General features: G+C 42.3%; 1 protein-coding gene across 2 annotated transcripts; it reads left to right on the top strand.

The window, feature by feature from the left end:
- CREG2 (cellular repressor of E1A stimulated genes 2) lies at nucleotides 1-19,983 on the top strand. Of its 2 annotated transcripts, XR_011726177.1 has the most exons (5): nucleotides 1-463; nucleotides 2,788-2,957; nucleotides 14,584-14,697; nucleotides 16,412-16,980; nucleotides 17,684-19,983. XR_011726177.1 is itself a non-coding variant. In XM_071745309.1 (4 exons), exons 1-4 carry the CDS (start codon nucleotides 56-58, stop codon nucleotides 16,557-16,559), a joined length of 840 nt encoding a protein of 279 aa, XP_071601410.1. In that variant the 5' UTR covers nucleotides 1-55; the 3' UTR covers nucleotides 16,560-19,983. The 2 variants fall into 2 exon arrangements, 1 of the variants encoding a protein (XP_071601410.1); XM_071745309.1 differs by having other exon boundaries at nucleotides 16,412-19,983.
- Nucleotides 19,984-21,862: the final 1,879 nt, after the last annotated feature.

The following is a 21,862-nucleotide window of genomic DNA, read 5'->3' on the forward strand; positions in this document are numbered from 1 at the left end:
GCGGCCGCAGGAGGGCGCTGGGGGAGCGTCGCGGAGCCGGGGGTCTGCGCAGAAGATGTCGGCGGGGCGGCGGATACCGGCCCGGTGGTGGTGGTGGGTGCCCACCCTGCTGTGGGGCAGCGTCGGGGGCTACGTGGTGGTCAGCTCGGTGTCCTGGCCGCTGCCCGAGGCGGGGGCGGCGGCGGACGAGCTGCACAGTTCCTCCACCGAGGAGGCTCTCCCCTCGCTGCTGGAGGAGGCGGGCGGCCTTTGGAAGCAAAGCTACCCGGCCTCGGCTTACCGGGAGGATGCGGCACTGGGCTCCGGGACGGCGGGGCGGCGGCCGGGGCAAGGGGCCGCCCCCTCTAGGATGTTTTCGTACCGACGGGAGGGTGGCGGGGCACCGGGCCGAGCCGGGACCGCTCGCTTCCTCGCCCGCTACAACACCTGGGGCTTCGTGGCTACGCGGGCCGCCCACGGAAAGGTACGGTGCCTCCCGGTGTTCTTCTCAGAGCCCGCGGGCTGCCGCGGTACCGGCGACCCAGCACAAAGCCCCCTTCTCTCCCCCGTGCCCGGCGTGTCGGGCTCTTCCCCCGTCAGCAGCGGCGATGTCAGCAGCCACCGAAAGCGCGGAGAACAGAGGAACTCTTTCTAGGAAGAGAAATCGTGTACTGGAGTACCGTGAGAGGGGCAGGCGAAAAAAACAACACAAATCAACAAAACACACTAGAGAGGCACAGAAAAAGCGGAATCTTTACGTCAGAGCTACAATGCCGGTTTTGGAGAGAGGCTTTTTCATGCCTTGCGGCACCCTCCGGCCCGCCTCTGGTCCTGGTCCTGGCCCCGGTCCTGACCCCCTCCATCCCCCTGGGCTCTGGCTGGCACCCGGCGAGCAGGGGAGAGGGAGAAGGAGGAGAGGAGCCTTCTGGGCTGCCACAAAATCTGTCCATCCCGCAGCTGTCCCGCTCCACCAGCTTAAAGGATGATTTCTCTGTCAGGAGCATTATGCAAAATAGCTAGGATGATCTGGAGAACTGGGGTCATAATTTTTTTCCATCTTTGAAGTATTGTCCTTTTAAAAATGAAAGGTTGGATTTAAACACAGCATCCGATACCAGTCAGATTTTTAAAAATATACAAAAAAAAGAATATATAAAAAAGGCCACTTTAAAGTTCTCTTGAAAGTGTTCACAGGTCGATTAACATACATCTTAAAAACCAGATTAAGTTAAAAGCATGCTCATCTTCAGAAAGCTTGGCTGAGTTTGCAGCAGTTTGTGTTCTTGTGAAATACAAAGCAACAGGTTAAAAAAAGGCACCATCAAGTAAATATACATGTACATGCCAGAGGCCTGTAATTCTACATCAGGTTGTCAGAGATCCTATTAAATCATATGATTTAACTCTTCTGGTTTATGCTATTGCCAGAAATCCCCGGTGGGATTATAGACATAATGTAGTCTGCAGTTAGTTGTCCGTAGTTACAACACAGGAGTAATCCAGAAAAATCAGATTAATAATAAAAATCAGTATTGACGCAGAGTGTGTTGCTGCTGTGAATGTTGAGTTAAGCTGCCAATGATCCCAGTTCTTTTTGAAAATCCACTGTAATATTAACCATGCATGACAGACTGAGCAGTTCAGGCAGTGGAAGCATCATGCCCTGTCTAATATTACTGACAGCTGCATTACTTTTTTTTTTTTACATTGTAGCTCTTAATAATAAATAAGTATTTTTAGTTTCTGTGCTACGTGGCTTAATTAAAGCATTCCTTCTAAGGAATGCTAACAAGGACCATTTATAAACACTATGAGCATTGAAATTTAAAGACATGTAAACATTAAAAAACAGAAAACATGCAATCCAGGTAATAACATCATCCAGGGTTCTTTTACTAACTAGTCATAATTCATTTGATTTTGCTCTAAAGGATTTACCAGTTACATTGAATTAATGCACTGACTGACAATTTGGCTATTTAACATCTAATTGACCATGAGGAAAGAAATATCTGAAGATGTGAAAAAGTAGTAATTCATTAAGTGTCTGTCATTGCAATTTATAACGAGATGAAAAGCATAGGAGTGTAAATCATTATGGAGAATATTAGCGTGTGTCACTACTGGGCAAGAACATTTTTGCATAACCACTTTATGTTTGCAGGTCAGTGTATGGAAGAAAACTTTTAAAAACTTGGATCCCTGGTGTCCCCTCTCCTACAAGGGAGGAAGGTTTGCACTGGCTGGCTTCGTGGTTGAGCCCCCCTGCCATAGCTGAGGTTCCTGCCCAGGCAGCTGAGCTGATGTCCAGCTCGACTGTAAACACAATTCTAGCTAAATACCTTTCCCTTTCCTTTGGAGGATAGATGTGATCACACTGGAAATTAAGGCTGACAGGGGAGGCAAAAATAGTGTAAAAAGCAGGCTGAATCAAGGCTAAATTAGGCTCTGTCCTTTTGGGTTTGAGAGAAGGTATCAGCAGTGGTTTAGAGTAAACATTGATTGATGCTGATGATGTTGATTTTAATGCACCTAACATTTTTAATTTGGTAGCTCCTTTAAGCTCAGCAGCAGAGAAAATGTTCCCTGAAGTGTCCAGGACTGGAAAGAAGAACTATAGTAGAGAGTGTTTTTTGCAGAAGCACAATAGATCTAATTTAGAAGGTTTGTCTCAACATGTCAGTGGAAAATGGGAGACTGAGCAATTGGAGGTTACTGTACTCTCCCCTGGAGCCCTTGAGGGAATCTTTAACATTGTAAACCATCTATGTGCAAACATGTAACCGGGTGGTTATTTGGATTTTGCAGCTCCACGGTATGCCCTATGGGAACTGTTTACTTCTCAGTGATGGCCCCGTCAATAACAGCACTGGAATCCCTTTCTTCTATGTGACACCGAAGGATAACACCGTGGCAGATCTCCTGAAAAATCCCATGGCTTCTCTGACCCTGCCAGAGGCAGATGGAAATTTCTGCAGGTAACAGAGGTTTATCCTCATTCTACCACCTTCAGTGGGAACACAGTCCTCAGAACAAAATGTTGGGCCCCCACCTTCAGTGTCCTGCTTTTATTTTTGGCTCTCACCATCCACTCCAAGATCCTCCTTAGCTTTGTTTTGCAGTAAGTTGCCACATTAAAGGATGGAAAAGAAAAGCAGAAATGTCATTGAAGTATATTGCAGTATCAACAGCTGTAGTATTTTTCACCTACAACATTAACATACCTAAATTTTAATTGCTTCTTGGAGCTGCCAGATAAAATCTAGGTGTTCAAGATCCCATTATAAGCCATAGCAATCTAGTCAATAAAGTTCATAGGGCTTCAAGGGCTGTCCAAGTCATGGTAAAACAGGTACCCTTGCTTTGCTTAACAGCTCTGGAGGCCCTGCTGATTGCTCTGTCAAGGCAAAAGCTCTCCATGGTCTGTAAGGGGGTCTCTGAGTTCACAAGGTACACACTCAGTTTAATTTCCACCTTTTCAGAGGGTACAATTGCATATGGTATCACAATTTTTGTCACCTTGTCACTAACTGATACCCCACATAAAGGAAGATGGGTCTGAGATGTACTGATCTGCAGCTGGTCTTGGGTTCATCTCTCTGGAGGCAGCAATGAGTCGGCTTCTTCCTAACCATGTATACAAGGAATAGCTCCAGATCACTGAACCTTTATGTGTGTAAAATATAGGTATGTAAGCTCGAAGATGATTCAGTTTTTTCCCCCATGCTTATCTCCTTGAAAATGCCATATCTCTGCCATATGTTTGTTTACAGTCAAACATGTGGCAAACTTGGCTGGGTCACCCTTGTGTGAAGTGCTGTTTCCAAGGGCCCTTTTATGCAACGAGGTACATGACACTGAAATTGTGTCAGACAGGGTTCCCTTACCAAAGCAGTTCTTAGCTGATATTCTAAGGAGAGGGAAGAACTAGAAATTATAGGCTGCTTCAGAAAGAAACAGTATTGAAAGTTTCTACCCCAACTTAAGGTCCTCTCTGTGGGAGGAGAGAACTGGATCCCACATTTCCGCAGATGGGGATTGCCTTGAGTACCATTGTGCCTCTCAAGCCTGCTTGCTGAGAGCAACACTGGATAAGGCAGTGAATGGCAAATAAAAAGCACGTTGCTGTTTCACTTGTCTGTATTTGCCTCTAGAACCTACCATCTGTTTTCTTGAGAGCTTTATGATAGTAAAATGAAATGTTTCTTAGCCCTAAGCTGTACAAGTGATTTCAGGCTGACATCCTGCTCCCAAAGAATCACAGAAAGTCATGGGTTGGAAGGGACCTTGAAAGATCATCGAGTCCAACCCTCCTGCCAGAGCAGGGTCACCTACAGGAGGTCACACAGGAAAATGTCCAGGAGAGTTTTGAATGTCTCCAGAGAAGGAGACTCCACAACCTCCCTGGGCAGTGCTCTGTCACCCTCACAGTGAAAAAGCTTTTTCTTATGTTTACACAGAACCTTCCACGCTCCAGCTTACACCCATTACCCCTTCTCCTGTCATTGGTCATCACTGAGAAGAGCCTGGCTCCATCCTCCTGACGCTCATCCTTTACATATTTATATAAACATTAATGAGGTCACCCTTCAGTCTCCTACTAGCTAAAGAGTCCTTCAGCCTTTACTCATAAGGGAGATGTTCCCACTCCCTTAATCATCTTTGTGTCTCTGTACTGGACTCTCTCAAGCAGTTCCCTGTACTTCGGGAACTGAGGGGCCCAGAACTGGACACAAGATTCCAGATACAGGCGGCCTCAACCAGGCAGAGAATGGAAATGATGGCTTCCTTGTGCAATGTCAAACACCTGACAGGAACCTTTTGTTGCAAATTTTTGCTAAAGTAATTCAGCTTTGAATGCTTGAGAACATCAACAGCGTGCTGAAGTTAAGACATTATGGTTCTGCTTGTTCCTTAAAATTGTTTCATTAAATATTTTTAATTAATAATTTCAAATTTCATTAAATATATCAGTTGTTTCATGACAGGCTAATGGAGCTTATTGCTGCTTTCTGAGTGGTTTAATTCAATCAAATTGAGAGCAGACTAACTAGACCAAGTTGTTAAAAATGTATGTTAAGCCCAATGTCCTAGCACCTATCCAATGCCCTATTTTCAGAGGCTTAAGACTCAGACCAGGTTTCATTGATGATAAACACTGGTGTCGAGCACTCTGGAAAACAACACACCCATTTATGCACTTAAGTGTGGCATTTCATCCCTGACTTTAAACAGCCACCCTTGAAATTCTTTGCCTTTTATGTTTAACAACATCACCACCCAGTTTACCTGTTTGGGAAGTGCCAGTTCAGCAACAAAATAGAAATGCCGCATGATTTATAGAAATGTGAAATTCATATACATCACAGCCCTTCAAGAATATCTATTTGCTATCTCTCTATTAAGTAACTATTAATTTCTAAACCCCACCACTACCGTTTTGTTCCATGTGCCAGAATGTGCTGCTGGTTGTCTTGCAGCCAGGGGCAACTTAGATTCTGCCACCAGACTTAAGGCTCTTCTGCAGCTCTCCGGTGAGAAGAAAGAGCTCTCTGGGCACCACCAAGTAGCTAAACCCTGATTTCCAGAGCAGCTTAAGCCAAAGCAGTTACCAGTGGCCACATCCCTACTACCAGACGTGTGGTATCCTCCCCCCCTGCCCTTACGTCAACTCCGGCCTTTGTCTGACCCTGAGTTGAAACATAAATCTGAAGAAAATTAACCCAATGATGAGAATAAGGTTTTCTACTGGCTTTTCTTCCCATTGCTGCCATGGCTCCTGGTCACACAGGCCTACCTCCTCCCTTGAGCTGACCATATGGGGGGCCTATTTTAGCTCAGTAACCCAGCAGAAGCCTCTTTTTTAAAATTTTTATTTATTTATTCCTGGATTTGATTTCTGCTGGTTTAGTAACTTGAATCAGCTCCTCAAGAGTCAGAGGAGTGTGAAGGAAAGGGAAAAGAGGAAGGTAGAGGAACCGAGGACATCCCCATTTTAGCATGCTATTGTACTGTAAATATTGAGTTTACTACTGAATTTGGTACAAAGACTCAGAGTCTAATCAGTGCTCCTTGCATTATTTATTTCATTCTTAACATTCAGTTTGTTTCTCATTATTTCTGAAATTCTTATTTGGAGCAGGTGTTGGCTGGCGTGAGCGCAAAGAACAAGTGATACAGAGAATGAAAAGCTGGGGCATTTGTTGGGCTGCAGTTTGTGGTTTTGGTGATAGCCAGGGGAATCTGAGCAAGCTTTGGAGCTCTCTGACAGCCAGGACACATGTGGGCAATGGGACTTTAACTCTCTTTTTTTTCCCTCCCCTCTGTAAGCAGGGTCAGAAATTAATTTACATTTTAAACTAGAAACTTGTGAGTGATTTTTACTTTTTAAACTAGCAGTGCCTTAAGGTGCAGCCCTGTACAGCATCTTACTGTTATCCCACAGAAAGAACTTCTGTGGGCAGCACAACAGTGAAGACAGAAAAGGAACAACTGTCTGCAACCCCCTGTCTCCTGCCAGCTCCTGCTGGGCTACTTTCCACTGGAGAGTTGGTGGTGGAGAGCTGGCAGTGGGGAGTTGTCCTGGACTTCCATAAAGAAAACAAGAGTGTCTCGATACTGCTAACCAGCTTTCTAGCTCTGTTGCGGGCAGCCCAAGCATCCTTTTCATGGTGCTCTCTACCTGCTGAGATTGCCAGGCTGTGCCATGCAAACAGCATCCTTAGCACACAGCTTTATGCCATGGCTCAGTTTCTGTAGAGCAGGTTTCATCCTCTTTTTAACTCAAGCTGTATGAGAAGCAAAACCTTTTACTCTGGGAGACCTCAGATCCTCCTAGCATTAAGATGGTATCTGTGGCGTTTCCTTTGCAAATGAAAGTGATTATTACAGATGGTTTTAATAACAGAAGTTTTCTTGGTCAAGGACATCATTAATTGCTTTTGGCTTCAAAATAATTATACAATATAGCTAAATGAATAATGCTCTATGTGAGAAAGTTCACGTCCTTGTATGCCAGCAATGTATTTGTAGCTTGTTTTCATGTGGATTTTTATTAGAATTTCATTATTAACCTACTCTGAGTCGCAAGATTGAGATAAATGTGAAAGCTAGTTGATGCCTGTAGTCAATGCTTCAAGGAGTATTTGGCACTTTCCTGAAAAATGCTTTTGACCTATTGAACGCAAAATAAATCTGTGGCCTTTAGAAAGAAAACATAGCTGACATTTCAGTAGTCTTCTTTTATCTAATGAGTATCAAGCAGTGGCATGTAAGTGGTGTGCTTGTACATCAGTTAGGTATTAAATTTATTTAGTAGCAAATTTCATTTGTTTTGCTCCAGAACAGACTCAAATTCCAAGCCTTGACAATAAATATTTTCGCTTCTGGGAATATGAGGCACACAGAGTGGCCTTTTTGGTTCTCCAGCCTTAATACTTAATCAGCTGAATAAAAAATTTGAAAAGCCTAAACAAACAGAAAAACATTAAAAAAACAAAACAAAACAAAACAAAACAAAACAAAACAAAACAAAACAAAACAAAACAAACAGAAAGAGAGCTGGGATGCCTCTGAATAGGCACTAATTGCAAGACACTCTAATGTTGCAGCTACAGTCTGGATTCCTCATCTCTGACCTAGGGATTGCCATTTCCCAGAGGGAGATGGGCTGTAGCTCTCTGAGAAGGCTCTCAGATGGCCCCGCTACAGAAAGCATTCGTTAGTAACTACACTGCATCCTATCTGAGGGCTGATAAATGGATAATAGAGGCAAGAAAAATTAAATGATTCAGTGCTATAAATAGACTAAACTGGCGTGTCTATTCCACAGACAAGCTGAAAAGATTGAGTCCCATTCTTACAGGCTTTCAGAGGGAGCAAGACTGAGCCCGACATGAAAGAATAGAGCAGCTATTGTTCTAATCACATTTCCCAGCACACAGGCTGCTCAGAGGATCTCCCTTTCCAGATAAGCTCCTGGCCCTGCCTCATTACAGCTGCAGTCTGGGAAACAGGCAATTAATTTTAGACATGTGTTGCCTCCTTGACATCAGGTTCAGCACATTCACAGGGACCAACTGCAGGAGCTTTCTTAGAGAAGGAGCTGCCATGAGCTGGTTTTCACAGAAGGGAAAAAGAAAGAAAATTAATGAACTTCAGGGTCAGTCCATGTGTTTGCTTTCCTTTGCTATTAGTTTGGAGGACGGTGTCTCAAATCCAACACTGCAGGCTGTGAGTGGTTTTGGGGGACCCAGGTTCCTCTTCTGGTTTATGACCTGCATCAGGGGTGGTTCCATTAGAGACATTTTACCCACCCTGCTTCATCCAGTGCTTGAGGCAGGAGGTTGACATGAGCTGGCAGATATCATCAGTGGATAGAAGCTGGCTCTGTGGGTTTCCTGAACTCTGCACTGAAGAGGCTGATGGAAAGTGTTGAGCATCTCCAATGCTTCTGGATACTGCCAGGCCATGGGAAGAGGAAGGTAATCCCATGGGTTAGGGCCCATCCTGATCAGCAGTGTGCATAAACTGCTGACTTCATTCCTGGGCAATCCTGAGGGACAGTAAGTTTGACATGGGTGGCAGGCACAACCTTTGGGATGTAAGCTGACCATCCAACAAACCTCTCTGTTTGTAGGGTCACTGTTAATACAAGGATGAACGTAAGTAAGAAATGTGGCACTGCAGCTTCTCACAAAGAGAAATGACACACACAGAAGGCAAAGGCTGAATCCAGACATCCCTCAGTTTTTGAGATTCACCTCCTGGTTCTGTGGCACGGACAGGTTTCTCGTTCTGGTGTTTACATTGGCCCTTTTTAGTCATATGCAAATAATTATGTCAGTAGCTGTTCCTGAAAAATCTGTATTTAAAAAAATCAAAATAGATACCAAATTAGAAGGTCAAACATGAAACCTACTATTGTTATGACCAGTGCATACAATATAGCTCTAAATTACTATTTTTTTCCTGTATTCTTAAATAACCAACTTCCCAAAATCCCTTCCTACTGAACTAGTGTGTGTTTCTCTGACTCTGTTTACAGAAATAGTTGGTGCTGTGATTCTTGGTTGGTATTTTTTTCTCCCCTGTGAAATGCTTACAGTGAAACTATATATAAATTTCCTGTCTGAAACATATTGTTATTGTCAATGAAGACAGACAAACAGACTGACTTCACTTAACAAATTCTAATGAAAATATTCTAAAGAGGATTATCTTCTAGGAAAAGTGAAATTATTTAAAACACAAAACCAGGTGTGCTTCAAATACAGACTCCCTTAGATGCAGAAGAGCCATTGTACCAATACTCTTCAGCTCCCAAGCCTGACATCAGATTTAGAATGGAAGACTGCTCTTCCAAAAGCAAAAGCAGAGATGCCTTTAATCTTTGTGGCTCTCAAGCATGGTTGATAAAGAAATTTTTGTCAAAATCAAAGCTGGGCAGGGCAAAACTGCCCAGCCATATCCAGCTGAAGGCCAGCAACAGCTTTTCAGATTATGAGACTGCTTTCAGCAGAGATTTGCTTTGACGTTCATGCCACACAGATTAGCAGCACCAATAAATTCTTTCAGCTTCAGAGGTAGTTAGTGGTGAGCAAATGAAATGTATGAGGAGGATAAACTGCTTTTCAAAATTTATGACACTTATGAATCAGTATTATAAGAACTTTACAGTAATCTTCTGAGGGCACGGCATTTCCTCCCTTCCTTTCTGTAGATTTTAGGGGACGAAAAAATTCCTGCCATGTATTGTGTATTCTAGAAAATAACTTTGAGTCTTCACTTTCTGCCCAGTTTGGGGCGAGGTGAAGAGGGTGACAGAGTGCCTACCTTGTGTCTGTGGGAGGTGGCAGGGATGAGCTGTTCCAGCAGGCTGTCCCCACCTCCTAATTGTGTGGTTTTGTATGGCTGCTGCTGCTGCTCTAGAGGAGGTCAGGAAGTGTGGAGACAGTCATTGCCCTTATGCCACACCATCAGCTGTGTGCTCTAAAGTACAAAAAAATGTAGGAAACTGTTCTCTGGGTCTTTCTTCTAGTCCCTGGCTCTCTCCAACTCCTTTTCCATTCTGCTCAAGAAATAGAGAAGTTAGAGCTTGCTCACAGGGCAGAGAGAGCTGTGTTCAAGGGAGATGGGGAGAATTTATGGTCCTGACAGGGAGGATGGAAGGTCCTGTCTTCTGAGGGGAGTGGAGGAGAAGAATGGCAGCTCCTCTATGGGAAAAGGAGGCTGGAGAAGAAGAAAAAGACAGATTCCCCTCCATAGACCCCTGCTTCCTCCCCCAGTCCCTGGAGCATTATTGAGCCCTCCCATCTTCCTCCTACTGATTCTTTCTTGGGATCACCTGGCTCTCCTTCCTAAGTGCCTCCCATACTCCTTGTACACCTTTATTGCAGATCTGTTTCACCTCACTAACAGACTGCAGAGGCTGAGAATGAAAGTAATATTCAGGGATACTTTTGGTCAGAAACCCAAAGATGGAGCATCATCAGTCAAAGCAGAGATCTCATCTGCAAAAGGGCATCCTGACAAAGTCCAGCCATCATGACCTCATGTGCCAAAATAACTGCATCAGCAGAACGGTGGGTTCATCAGATCTGGACTTGGCTAGCTGTAGAGGAACCTTCTAATTAAAATCCAAGAGATGGCTAGTGTAGTAAACAATTTAATAAGCAGGTGGCACTCTTTACTCTGAATAACTCTTGAACTGTGACCCAGAAAGTGTAGAAGTGGTACACAGTAAAACAAGTGGGACGTGTTCATCAGCAGTGTGCTTTGTGGTATTGCCTTGCTGTTGGGAAACACATTTCACTTGGAGACAGATTTCTTCTTCAGCTCAATAAAGCTGACACCTTTGTAAGTAAATGTGGCTCATGCTCTCATCTCATATGCTTGGAAGAGATAACTGCCTGGTCTGGGTCAAACTGCATACCTGGTTTGTTCAGTGCAAGCAAAGGAACAGAGGCAATCAGATTTCTTCACAAATCAGATGAGTAATTAAGATCATCTCTCTTAATGCACTGTGTTCTTATAAAATGCATTAGCTGAATCTTCTTCCATGTTAATCTGGCCTCTCCCCATTTCTGCAACAAGGTATATGTATTTTACATCAGCATAAAAAAATGGAGGTGTTCCTTATTGCTAGTTCTCCTTCCACAGTTTCCTGCTTTCCCTTCCCTTCCATTCATATTTTATCACAGCCTTCCTGAAATCCTCTCCAGGGAGACAGGGAACCCAATTCTGGTAAAGACAAGGCCTGAGGAGCCACCTTGGGTTTCTTGACAGAGTGGCAGTGTCACTGGCATGCTATCTCTCCCTCTGGTTTTGCCTCGTGTTCACCCCCAGTCAGCAGGGGAGAAATGTTGTATAAAGCTGCTCCTCCACACCTGCTTGTTCTTGTGCCAACGAAGACAAAAGGAACTCAAGGACTGGGAGCTATGTGTTTATTTATAAAGCCAAGAAATTACTAGAGAATGTATGATCAGACCTCTAGAGATGAGACAGAGGAATACTTCAGTAAATATAGCTCTTTGTCCCTGGTATCCCTTTATTATTTTTAGTGAAAGAATGATACATTGCCTGGCTATATCCCTTTACTCCTAGGAAGCAAAGCCTGTACTAACACTAGTTGCAGCAGTTAGTGTGACTGAAAACTCAAGACCTGTTTACAGTAGAGGTAGAAGTGGTAGCTGTAAGTTTAGTGATTTTTGATGGTTAAGGAACTATAAACTTAATCATGCTTTATTAGGGAAATACTATGCCAAAAAATTATGCAGAAAAATTTACTGCAGAAGGGCTTCTTTGACAAAGAAATCCTCTAATGCTAATGGAAGATTAGAATTCAAAGTTCTTATTCTGAAACAGAAAACCTATGATAAGGGGCAGCGTTTTTTAAAAGCAAAGCCAACAAAGTAATAATACAGTGTACTGAACTCAAATGTATCATTGTCCTGTTCAGGTGGTCTGAAACTTCATCTAACATAATCTTTACAAATAATTTTTTTTGTTTCACTTCCCAGAAAAAGACTCTCCAGAATATTATTCCAGTGTGCAAAATTTAGTCTGAGTAGCTTTAGCTGGGAATTATAGTACTGTGTGTGTTCATTAGTGTTAAACCCTTACTCATGAGCGAATCACATAGAGAAAAACTTCATACAGAAGAAGGAGGTGGGGGAAAAAAACCAAACAAGCCAGAAATAAAGTCATTCCAAGTATGAATGTAGAGTGAGTGGGTTTTGTTGTCAGCCAAATAAGCAGAGAGCAGTTTTTCCTGTGAACTTAAAAGGAGTCACAACTAACACAAGTCCTACCAGGAAAAACCATCTCAGCAAAGTCAGGCAGGATTCACTGCTTAACCACAGCAACCTCAGGGTTATTGTCTCCTCAGTTTCAATGAGTGCACTTTTAGAATAAGCATGCATTTGCATGAAAAGATCAAACAGTTGTAATTTTAGAAGGTGTCAGACTAAAATCTCTTATTGCTCCTGATCATGCCCAAATCCATCACGTTGATTTGCTCTGTGAAATGCAGACATCCTTCAATAACAATCCCTTGCAACACCTCTCTGAAATTAAACAACATCTGACCTAGGAGCTATACCCAAGAAAGGCACTTGCAAATACACCTGGTTTTCCCAGCTCTTTAGTTATTTTATCATACTGTTAGGCTCCAGAACAAGTGGTTTCACACATACAGATACACTGAAGTTTTGCTAGTGAGGAGTCCCTTCCCTTCCATCTTTTTAAGAATCACTAGTTAAATATATGAACTTATGTAGCAGTATTGATACAGTTTTAGGATTACGTGCAAAAGATAACAATATTTCAGAAGATCACTTCAAATGGACTTTTTTAAGAATCTGCTGTCCAGGGCCAGCAGTTGCCAGAGTTGCCCTGGCTGCTGGAGATGCAGGCCCTTAGCTGACACCCTTCATACCTGGGATTCAGCCCCTCACTTACAGCAGCATGTGCTGTGTTTGCTTGTATTTATTTGTGTTTTGGTGTGTGAGCTTCTTGTTGGGCCCTGGACACTGAATGGCCACACAATACCCACAGCCTATGAAAAAAAAATGGCAGGACCTAAGGGTGTCGTTGGGGCATGGAGCTGCTGCTGCTTAGGGACAGGATGCTCCCAGCCACTGCATCCTCAGGATGCCACAGGGGTTAGCACTGAGGATCTATCGTGTGCCACAGTGACCAGGCAGACAGGTTTGTACTCTGAATATACACTGATAGAGACAAACCCAGTGTCAGGGCAAAGGATGCAGATTTTAAGGTGCTGAGAACACCACTCATTTATTACTTCATAATTGTCATTAAAAAAAATGGTACTACGGAATATTAAATCATCATTTATTGATGGGAACAGAAAGTTTGAGCTTGATCTTTGGCACCCCCTCCAGACAACTGCTGTTCCAGACTAACATCTTAAAGATGATGTGCCTGCAAATAGCTCTTTGGAACTCAGGCTACAGAGAATGCCAAGTGTTTGCTGAGCATAGCTGAATAACAATCAGCCTGCTATATTTCCTTGGATATTCCTGCTCATGGCCCTGTCTATAAAAGCAGACACTTTATCCAGTGAGCTACACAGTCTTTCATAACCATCTGTGGGGAATCTGCAGGTGTTAAATTAGCTGCAGGAGGATGCCCATATGCTTTCTGCATGCAATAGACACATACTGAGAATTATTAAAAAAAAAAAAAAAAAAAAAAAAGAGCCATTGCAGATTGCACATAGTTAAGGCTAAAGGGCTCAAGCCAAGATCTTTAAGTAAAATTGCACACGTATGAGATGTAATTTGCTGCTTCAGATAAAAACATGGAGAAGAAGAAATGCAGTCTTCATTTCCTGATGTAGTTTTCAGGGTTATGCTCTTATCTCTTATGTGTGGACACGATCCTGCGAGATGCTGAGCAGTCTCAAACTGCTGGCAATGGGACTTGGGACTGCTCAGCACTTGCCATGGTAAGTCCTCTACAGTCAATTTACTTATGATTTATATCTTTATATTGTATATGTCAGAGTCAGCAGTCGCCTCACAGCCACTAATGGGAGTTATTTATTATTACTGTGCAGGAAGAGCCAAAAATCAGCAAGTACCTCCCCTATTTCTGCCTGAAGATGAAGTCAGTTGGAGAATTTTTAATACATCTTACTTGTCTCTTTGATATAAAGCAGTTGAAAAATGGGTGAAAATGAGCAAGGATTGAGTTTATAGGATAGGCACAAGGAAAGCACCTTATGTTTTACGCACAGGCACACGTGTGTGCATTTATTTTGTAGGTATGAGCACAGACTAACCATATCACTAGTTCTTTTCAGAATCCTGTATTTAAGTCTGTACATGTCTAGGAAAACTTCAATTTTTCATGTTTTTTACAATCTAACATGTATTAAAGAGCATAAATTAATATTAAGCAAAAATCTACAGCAAAGATATGTTTCAGGTGAATATTCCTCCCCAAATGTTATATCTGAGCATAAAAAATATTTCCAAGGCTTGATGAAATATTGCACATTTTTATATGTGAGCAAGAATTCATATTTCTCTAAAACCCTTAACCAAGCTATTACACCTGGGCCTTTTTCTCTGTGTACAGAAAAAATGTAATTGATCCAGAGGATCCAAGGTGCACCAGGCTGACTCTTATGGGACAGATGGCCACGGTGCCTCCGGAGGAAGTGGAATTTGCCAAGCAAGCAATGTTTTCCAGGTCTGTATGGAACAGAATGTAGAATGCAACCCATAGGTTTGAGACAAATATATGGATGTGGCTGTTTGGTATGGAAATTCTGACAAGTAACAAGCCTGATCTTTACTTTGGGGCCATGAAGCATGATGGCTCCTACTAGCTCTTGAGTTAAGGAAACATGGAAATGCAATATATCAGTATTGGGCTCTGGTAAAGCATGTGGTTTACAATCTGTGGATTATGCAAACAGTTCACCTGGTTCTGAGGAGAGATTTCATAAATCCAGTGTGTATTTGTTACCTCCAGTGATTCTTCAGCAGCTGAGGACAAGTAGTGCTCTTCAGCCACAGTGCCCTACTCAGACAGAGAGAGGTCTGCTGCCTTTGGGTTTGTGACTGTAGACTGGAGTTTATGGATTTTACCTCTCCTGACACACCACAACAACTGCTACCAAAACCATAATTCTTACTGAACTGTCTCCCTTGAAAAGATTCAAGAACAACCCTGACACATACACACACCCCCAGGGTGTGCCCCCCATGCCCACCGGTGGGTCTTCAGAATAACAGGAATGGAAAGCTCAAACCATAGCTGGGGCACACACCTCCCACTCAGGCTGCCAGGGATGGTCCTGGCCAGTCATATATTTCTGGGAAACTGGGATGAGCTGGGATGCAGAACAGCCCAGAGGCAATACTCTCTCTGGCCTGCTGGAAGGGGTCAGGGTGGAACCTCCCCCAACAGGGGCTCTATTGGCACACAAGCCTTTTTTACAAACTTACAGAATTCAGATTCCTGCATAAGCCAGAGTCCACCAGCACCTTGGCAGTGGATGCTCTGCTGTCAGTGAGCAAAAGCCAGACTGGCACGGTGAGGGCTGCTGGAGCTCACCCCATCCAATGCCAGCAGCAGCTGGAGCCACTTCCCCATGCCACAGTCAAGGATGCTCAGATGGATAACTCAGAAAATGGTGGAAACCCTGGGTCAAACCAATCATCTCCTTTGCAGAGACCTCTGCAAGGGTAGGGGGCACTGGGCCAACCCTGCCTGACTTGCATTGCTTCCCCCTGTGCTCCCACACACACTACATCTTGAGCCACTGTATTCTCCCCATGCACTGTTGACAAGCACCCCACAGCATTCTCTGCAGGTGCACTTGTGGGAGCTTGGGGATCAGGTGTCTGCACCCAGTATTGCTGGTGGGGTGTCTTTGAGCTAGCTGTAAGGGCAGGCCCAAGAAATGAGACAAATACAGGGCAAGAAGGCTTGAGCAGGTGAGAGCTCAGAAAGGCTGTGCTCTGCCTGCTAGCCAGTTCTGTTAGCTCTCCTGATGTACCTCAACTGCTACCAAAGATGTCATATTTTCAGAACAGTTTCCTTTGAACAGACCCTGACATATCTTCAGAGAATCTCCTCTAGCTATTTTTCATTTATGTAGAGATCAAACAACATTTGCCTTTGGAGATGGGGTTTTGCAACAGGGGAGCTGGGGTGTTTGCTGGCTGCTTTCCTTGCAGTTCTCACCAGACTGGGGTGGGGAAGATCATCACAGACCTTACTGCAGGGGAGGGGGGGCACAAAAAATGAATGGTGGTGGTTCTGAGATCTGAGGTTTCACTCTTGCTGAGCATATTAAGCTGGAGAAAAAAGTAGACTGTGCATATGCTTTGGCACATCTTTTAATTTTCTTTTTATTCTCTTTTTTTTTTTTTTTTTTTTTTTTTTGGCCTTCCAGGCACCCAGTGGTAAGAAAGTGGCCTCGCAGCTATGAGTGGTTCTTCATGAAAATGAACATTGAGCACATCTGGCTTCAAAGCTGGTATGGAGAAGTTTCTGCCATTGCAGTAGAAGAATATTTAAAAGCAGTTCCAAGTAAAGGATGATTGAATGGGCTTTGGGATAGAGATCTTCTAAGTTTCCTTTCCAAACACTTAAAATTTCGTGCTGGATGGTTATTTTACTGTGATTTTTTTTTTTTTCCCCAGAAGGTTTCAAAATAGCCCTTTCTTACATGGAGCAGAATGAAAATAAACCAACACAAACTTTCTAATTACAAAGGAGAGGTGAATACTAGCCCTACCCTGCAATGCACAAACGTGTCATTTCAAACAGGCAATGCGTCATCTTGAGTGCTGCTTAAAAATGCTTTGTATCTGTTTGTTTTGACTTTTATTGCTGCTCACCCACAGGGAAACTACAATATGTGCTAAATATAATGTTCTGATTTACAGAAAAAGCAAATTGCGTACTCAGAACCCTCCATGCATTGTGGAGGTATTGTTGCTGCTTGATCTTCCTTGATTTGTAAGTACTCTAAGATAAACTTCATAGCTGCAAATTGAGATATTTAAGTTTTAAACAATATTTTGCTAAAACTGTCCTCATTTGCTGACTTACATTTTCTACATGTGCTTTTCCCTAATTATCTAATTTGATATTTCACTTGGAAATTGAGTAGAAGTTATCTTTTTTAGTGGAAAAAAATGAAAGTGACTCAAACAACATGGCTCCAGTATAACTTGTCTCTCCCTGACACAAAGCTGGTTAAACACACTCAGGAACCAAACCACATCAGCCCCACAAGGAGTATACCAATACAAGTACAAATATTACCATAAGAAGAATTTAGGTAAATGTTCTCAGCTAGCATGTTCCTGTTATGAAACAAGAAAGGTATTTTTAATAGCTCGTAGCCCCAATTTTTTTCCATCCTCCAACTACCACTTTAATTCACTTTTGTAACTGATTTTTGGAAACCATCACTAGCCCACATAGGGATGGAGCCAGTCCCTTAATTCTGTTTCCTCACCAAGTTTTAAAGGGCTTGTTCATCAATTTATTTTTCAAAGAAGCTTAAAGATAGGTAGATATTTCAGGCCATGAAGAACTCATTTTCCTTGGGTGGAAAGTGCAAACTTTGTTGCAAACACATTATGAATAGACATGTGATAACACCAAGAGTTCAAAGGTATTTTATTCACCTTCAGCCCTTTCTCTTGATGTCTAGGTAAACTTACTCTGCAGTTCCTAAGAGTATCACAGAAAGAAAGGTTCCGTGGCTGACCAGCCAAGTCATTACACAGTTTGCAAATTACACAGCTGATCTCCCTGCTACATTAAGAAACAGACACGCTGAAAATGAGATTTCTGTGCCTGTGGGGAAGGTCTTCCAGCATCCCTGGGAAGACACCAGGGCTCTGGACACCAACCTGCACCACCACTGAGATGAGGAGGAGCCTAGATCCCCAGGCAAGTGACCTGAGCTTGTACAAGTTAATCCCCAGGCAGATCTCAGAGGCAGCTGTGTGAGCTATGACCAGCTGGAAGCCAATTAAGTGTAACTGAGTTTATTTTGGTTCAGGCACAGAGGGAGGGAGTCCTTCCCAGACTGAAGCATCACGCTGGTTTAACTACCAGGGGCACTTAGCCCTCAGGTGAGTTCAAAGCTCTGGGCATCACTAATATTCCAGATATTCTGTAAAAAAGACAAAGAGAAATGTGGGTGAAAAACTTATAAGCATGTTTTTTTCCTGTCTCATTGCCAGAATCAGTGTTAGCAGTGCAGAGGTAGTTACACAGGAGGAAGGATACTGCCTCAGTCTGTTTCCTTTTGGTTTTTTTCTTGTCAGATGAGCAGCATTTTCCCATTTGAGTTTGCCCCAAAATTTTTCACTGTGTAGTACTGAAGCAAAATGTCCTATTCTGTACAGATTTATAGAATACCATCAAGTGAAATCCTCCCCAAGTGGCATCATTTTGCCATAGAGAGCTTTGTCCACCATGGATTTGATACTTTGTGCATTACGATTAATGAGACTTTTAAAACTAAGTTAGTAGGCAGACCACTAAACCTTCTAAGGAAAACTTCACAGGTCTCATATTTCCCTGTGATTTTCATTATATGTTTCACTATCCCAGTTCACTACTATTCCCAGGGAAACCTGAACTGCCTGTTCTCTCCCCCACCCCTAAATACACATACACTTAGATTAAGCAGATCCAGAACACGAGCTTAGTGTTTAAACAAGCTGAAGAGGAGAGGAAGAATTTTAGAAATGCTGCTGTTGCTATACTCTGAATTTCACTTACATCCTTAGCCTGGTAACAGTGACATGGTCCCACATACCATCCATTAAGTTGCTAACACTCTTGCCTTGAAGCAAGGGATTGTACTGATGAAGGCCAGTAGAGCTTTAGCTGTTGAAGAAGTGAGAGTGCACTGAGAAAGGCTGTGAATTTACAATGCCCTACTTGCTATAAGTTGTCTCCCTGCACACCTAGGTTAATTAAAGTAGGTTCTGTATTGTAAACTGACATACTGATCAAGATGCTTTTCTATATGGGCCTGCTGTGAGCCTCTTGACAGAATCTGAAAACAGAACAGTGATGGCAGGTGAAGTGCTATCACTTAAATCACCTGTTCTCATTTCATGCTTCCTTCTCCCAAGGAACAGCTACTATAAAAGTCTTCGAAAGTCTGTAGAAATTAATTTAAAATATGACCTGCGGGTTTTAAATGGGGTTTTCTGGAGGGAAAAAAAAAAAAGGGAGGAGATGGTAGTGTGCTTTATTGGTCTTTCCATTATTAATGATATGACAGTTCCAATTTTTCTTTAAACTAATGTCTCAAGTGATACTGGTAAGCACGTGGTGAGTGATATTTGTTAAAGCTTTTAACCCAAAGAGTGCTATTGAGATATCATAATAAAATCATAGTTCCTTGGGACTGCAAAGGGTCTCATGTTGCTTTAGTTCAAGTCAATAGCAAAAAACCTATTTACTTGGTGTGCTTTAATTACTAGATCAAATAAGTATTTTTATAAAAGGTCTTAATGGGCCGTTATGAACTTATTAAGTATACATTGCTGATGTGTAATTTATTCCCACGTGTTCTCTATTTTAGTTATTTCTGTTGTTCCCCCAAAAAGCTGGTTGTGCAATGTGTGTTATTTAAAACTTTAACTGTGGTTTTGCAATATTTAAGAGATGCATTTAGTCATGTCTGTATACTTGCTGAAAAAAAAGGAAGACAAAGTTCGAAACCTGGGTTCTGACCTCTTGCTAACTTGTGCAAATGTAATGCATGCACGGGATTTAAGCACAGCTCATTTGAACGTCTGTTCTTATTTAACCAAAGAATGTTCCATTTCTGCTGAAGTTCTCATCATGTCAATGGATAAAATGCAACCTGTGTCATTTCTGGATGCGAATTGCAATTTGCAATGTATTTTGATTTCTAAAGATACTGAATGTTAACAAAATGCCTATGGAGAAGAAATGCAAATAAACCAAATATCAAAGTGGAAACTGCGATTAGAATATTCTTGAGTCTGCAGAACAGCATTAGCCAGAGTAACTGACCTTTTGCTGACAGCCAATATAATTTATGACTGATCTGAACATCTGCTTTTCTTTTTTCATTTTTCCTGAACTGAGCTGATTTATTTCAAAGTATCTCCGGGAACTGAGACTCAGAGATGCATTGGTACAGCCTTGCTTTTCTCGGGAGAAAAATCTAGCCAAGGACCTTTCATCTTTGTCTTCTCATTACTGTCAGCTTTGCTTTCACAGTGGCAGTCAAATGTCACTCTTAACCAGCTCTTCTTTTCTGCATGTGGGGACCAAGCACTCACCTCTCAGTTTTGCATTAATGGTGTTTTAGAAGTTTCCTCAGTGGTATTTCTTCTCTTGCTAGCCTGGCTCTTACAAGTTCTTGTTACAGCTTGTTCTCTGCTGTCTGCTTTCCTCTGGCATGTTTTCTTAAGCCAAGGCTGACAATTTACCCTTTCATCTTGCTTTCTTGCACAGTCTCCTGTCAACAAAATTCAGGCTTTCTCACTAAAATTCCCACTTGATATCCAATAAGGGTTATAGGAAACAGGTTTCCCACTGTAGTTCCACTTTGCAGTCTTTGTCATGCCACTGGGTGGACTGCATTTGCTGTGAGGGCCATGACAAGTTTCCTAACCTATACAAATCACAGTCAACATCAGTTTCCTATTTCCAGTGACTCCATATTCTCACAAGAACATTCCCTGCAGCTGTTCTCTTCCTTTCTACTAACCCTTTTTATCCCATTTCTGGAGTGGTGCCTATTCTGACTACAGTAAGCGTCTTTCACTATTTTTTTACTATAAAATTCTTATTTGAAAAAGATTTTTTGACTCATTGGAGTCCTGTCACTTATTTTGATCTGCTTTTTGCCAAACACTGAATTTGTGCTCCTTCCGAATTGTCTGTCCTTCAACATAGCTTTACCATTTAGCTGCTTCTATGCTGCCACCACCTTCACATGTCCTCTCCCACCTAACAGTCTCCTGCTGCTCTGCTGCCTTATTCTCTTTTCCCTGATTTTAAATTAATTAACTTTTTCTGTGTTCTTCCCTTGACTTCCAATTCCTGCTCCACAGCCACCTGCACATTGCTGTCTGCTCAGTCTTTGCCATCTTCTTAGTTTTGCTATTTTAATCTTGCCTTCATAATACTCAGTGCCTTTGGAGAGAGTCCTAATACCAACAAGTATTTGGGGAGAATGCTAAAGGGTTACTTTAAAAAAATACTTTGGGTTTGAAACTACTTATTTATTTATTAATATTTTATTTTCTTGTATTTAAACGCTGACTCTGGAACAGAAATGGGAACATATTGGCCTTGGTGCTGACACAGAGTAGGATAGTTCACTGAGCTCACAGCTTTTGTGTGATGACACTTCTGCACAAACTATTCCAGGCTCTACTAGACCCTGTCTGTGTCAGCAGCTACAACATATAATCAGGATTAGAAAGGACATTACTTAAGTTTGGCAATGTTGTTTGACAGCACAGATTAACAATGTATGACCATGCAACTGTTGACTTCCAAAAGAAAAATGGGTGTTCAAGACCTATCAAAACCCAATGGTAGCTAGAAAAAATGATCCATGTCAGAAGCTGGAAAAAGGTATAGATGTCTCATATGGAAAAAACAGCTAAGACTTTAAATATGTTTGTTTAAGAAGAGGTATATATCAAGTACCTCTAATGGAAAATGAATCCATAGAATTATATTTATTCAGTACCCTTGTCTCTTATATAAATACATTTTTCTAGAAGTTTTTTTTTTTTAAAAAGATGGTACTGATCCTCTCACCATTTTTCATCCTGCTGGAATGAGCTCCCCTCAGTACAACAGCACAGGCACCTTTCCT

This window comes from Heliangelus exortis, chromosome 1 (genome assembly GCF_036169615.1).
Source record: "Heliangelus exortis chromosome 1, bHelExo1.hap1, whole genome shotgun sequence".
Classification (NCBI taxonomy): domain Eukaryota; kingdom Metazoa; phylum Chordata; class Aves; order Apodiformes; family Trochilidae; genus Heliangelus; species Heliangelus exortis.

Bases quoted from the DNA above. Each gene is read 5' to 3' on its own strand.
- CREG2 (XM_071745309.1), top strand. From the start codon at position 56: ATGTCGGCGGGGCGGCGGATACCGGCCCGGTGGTGGTGGTGGGTGCCC. The intron at 464-2,787 runs GTACGGTGCCTC...TGGATTTTGCAG, and splicing joins CGCGGGCCGCCCACGGAAAG to CTCCACGGTATGCCCTATGG. The intron at 14,698-16,411 runs GTCTGTATGGAA...TTGGCCTTCCAG, and splicing joins AAGCAAGCAATGTTTTCCAG to GCACCCAGTGGTAAGAAAGT.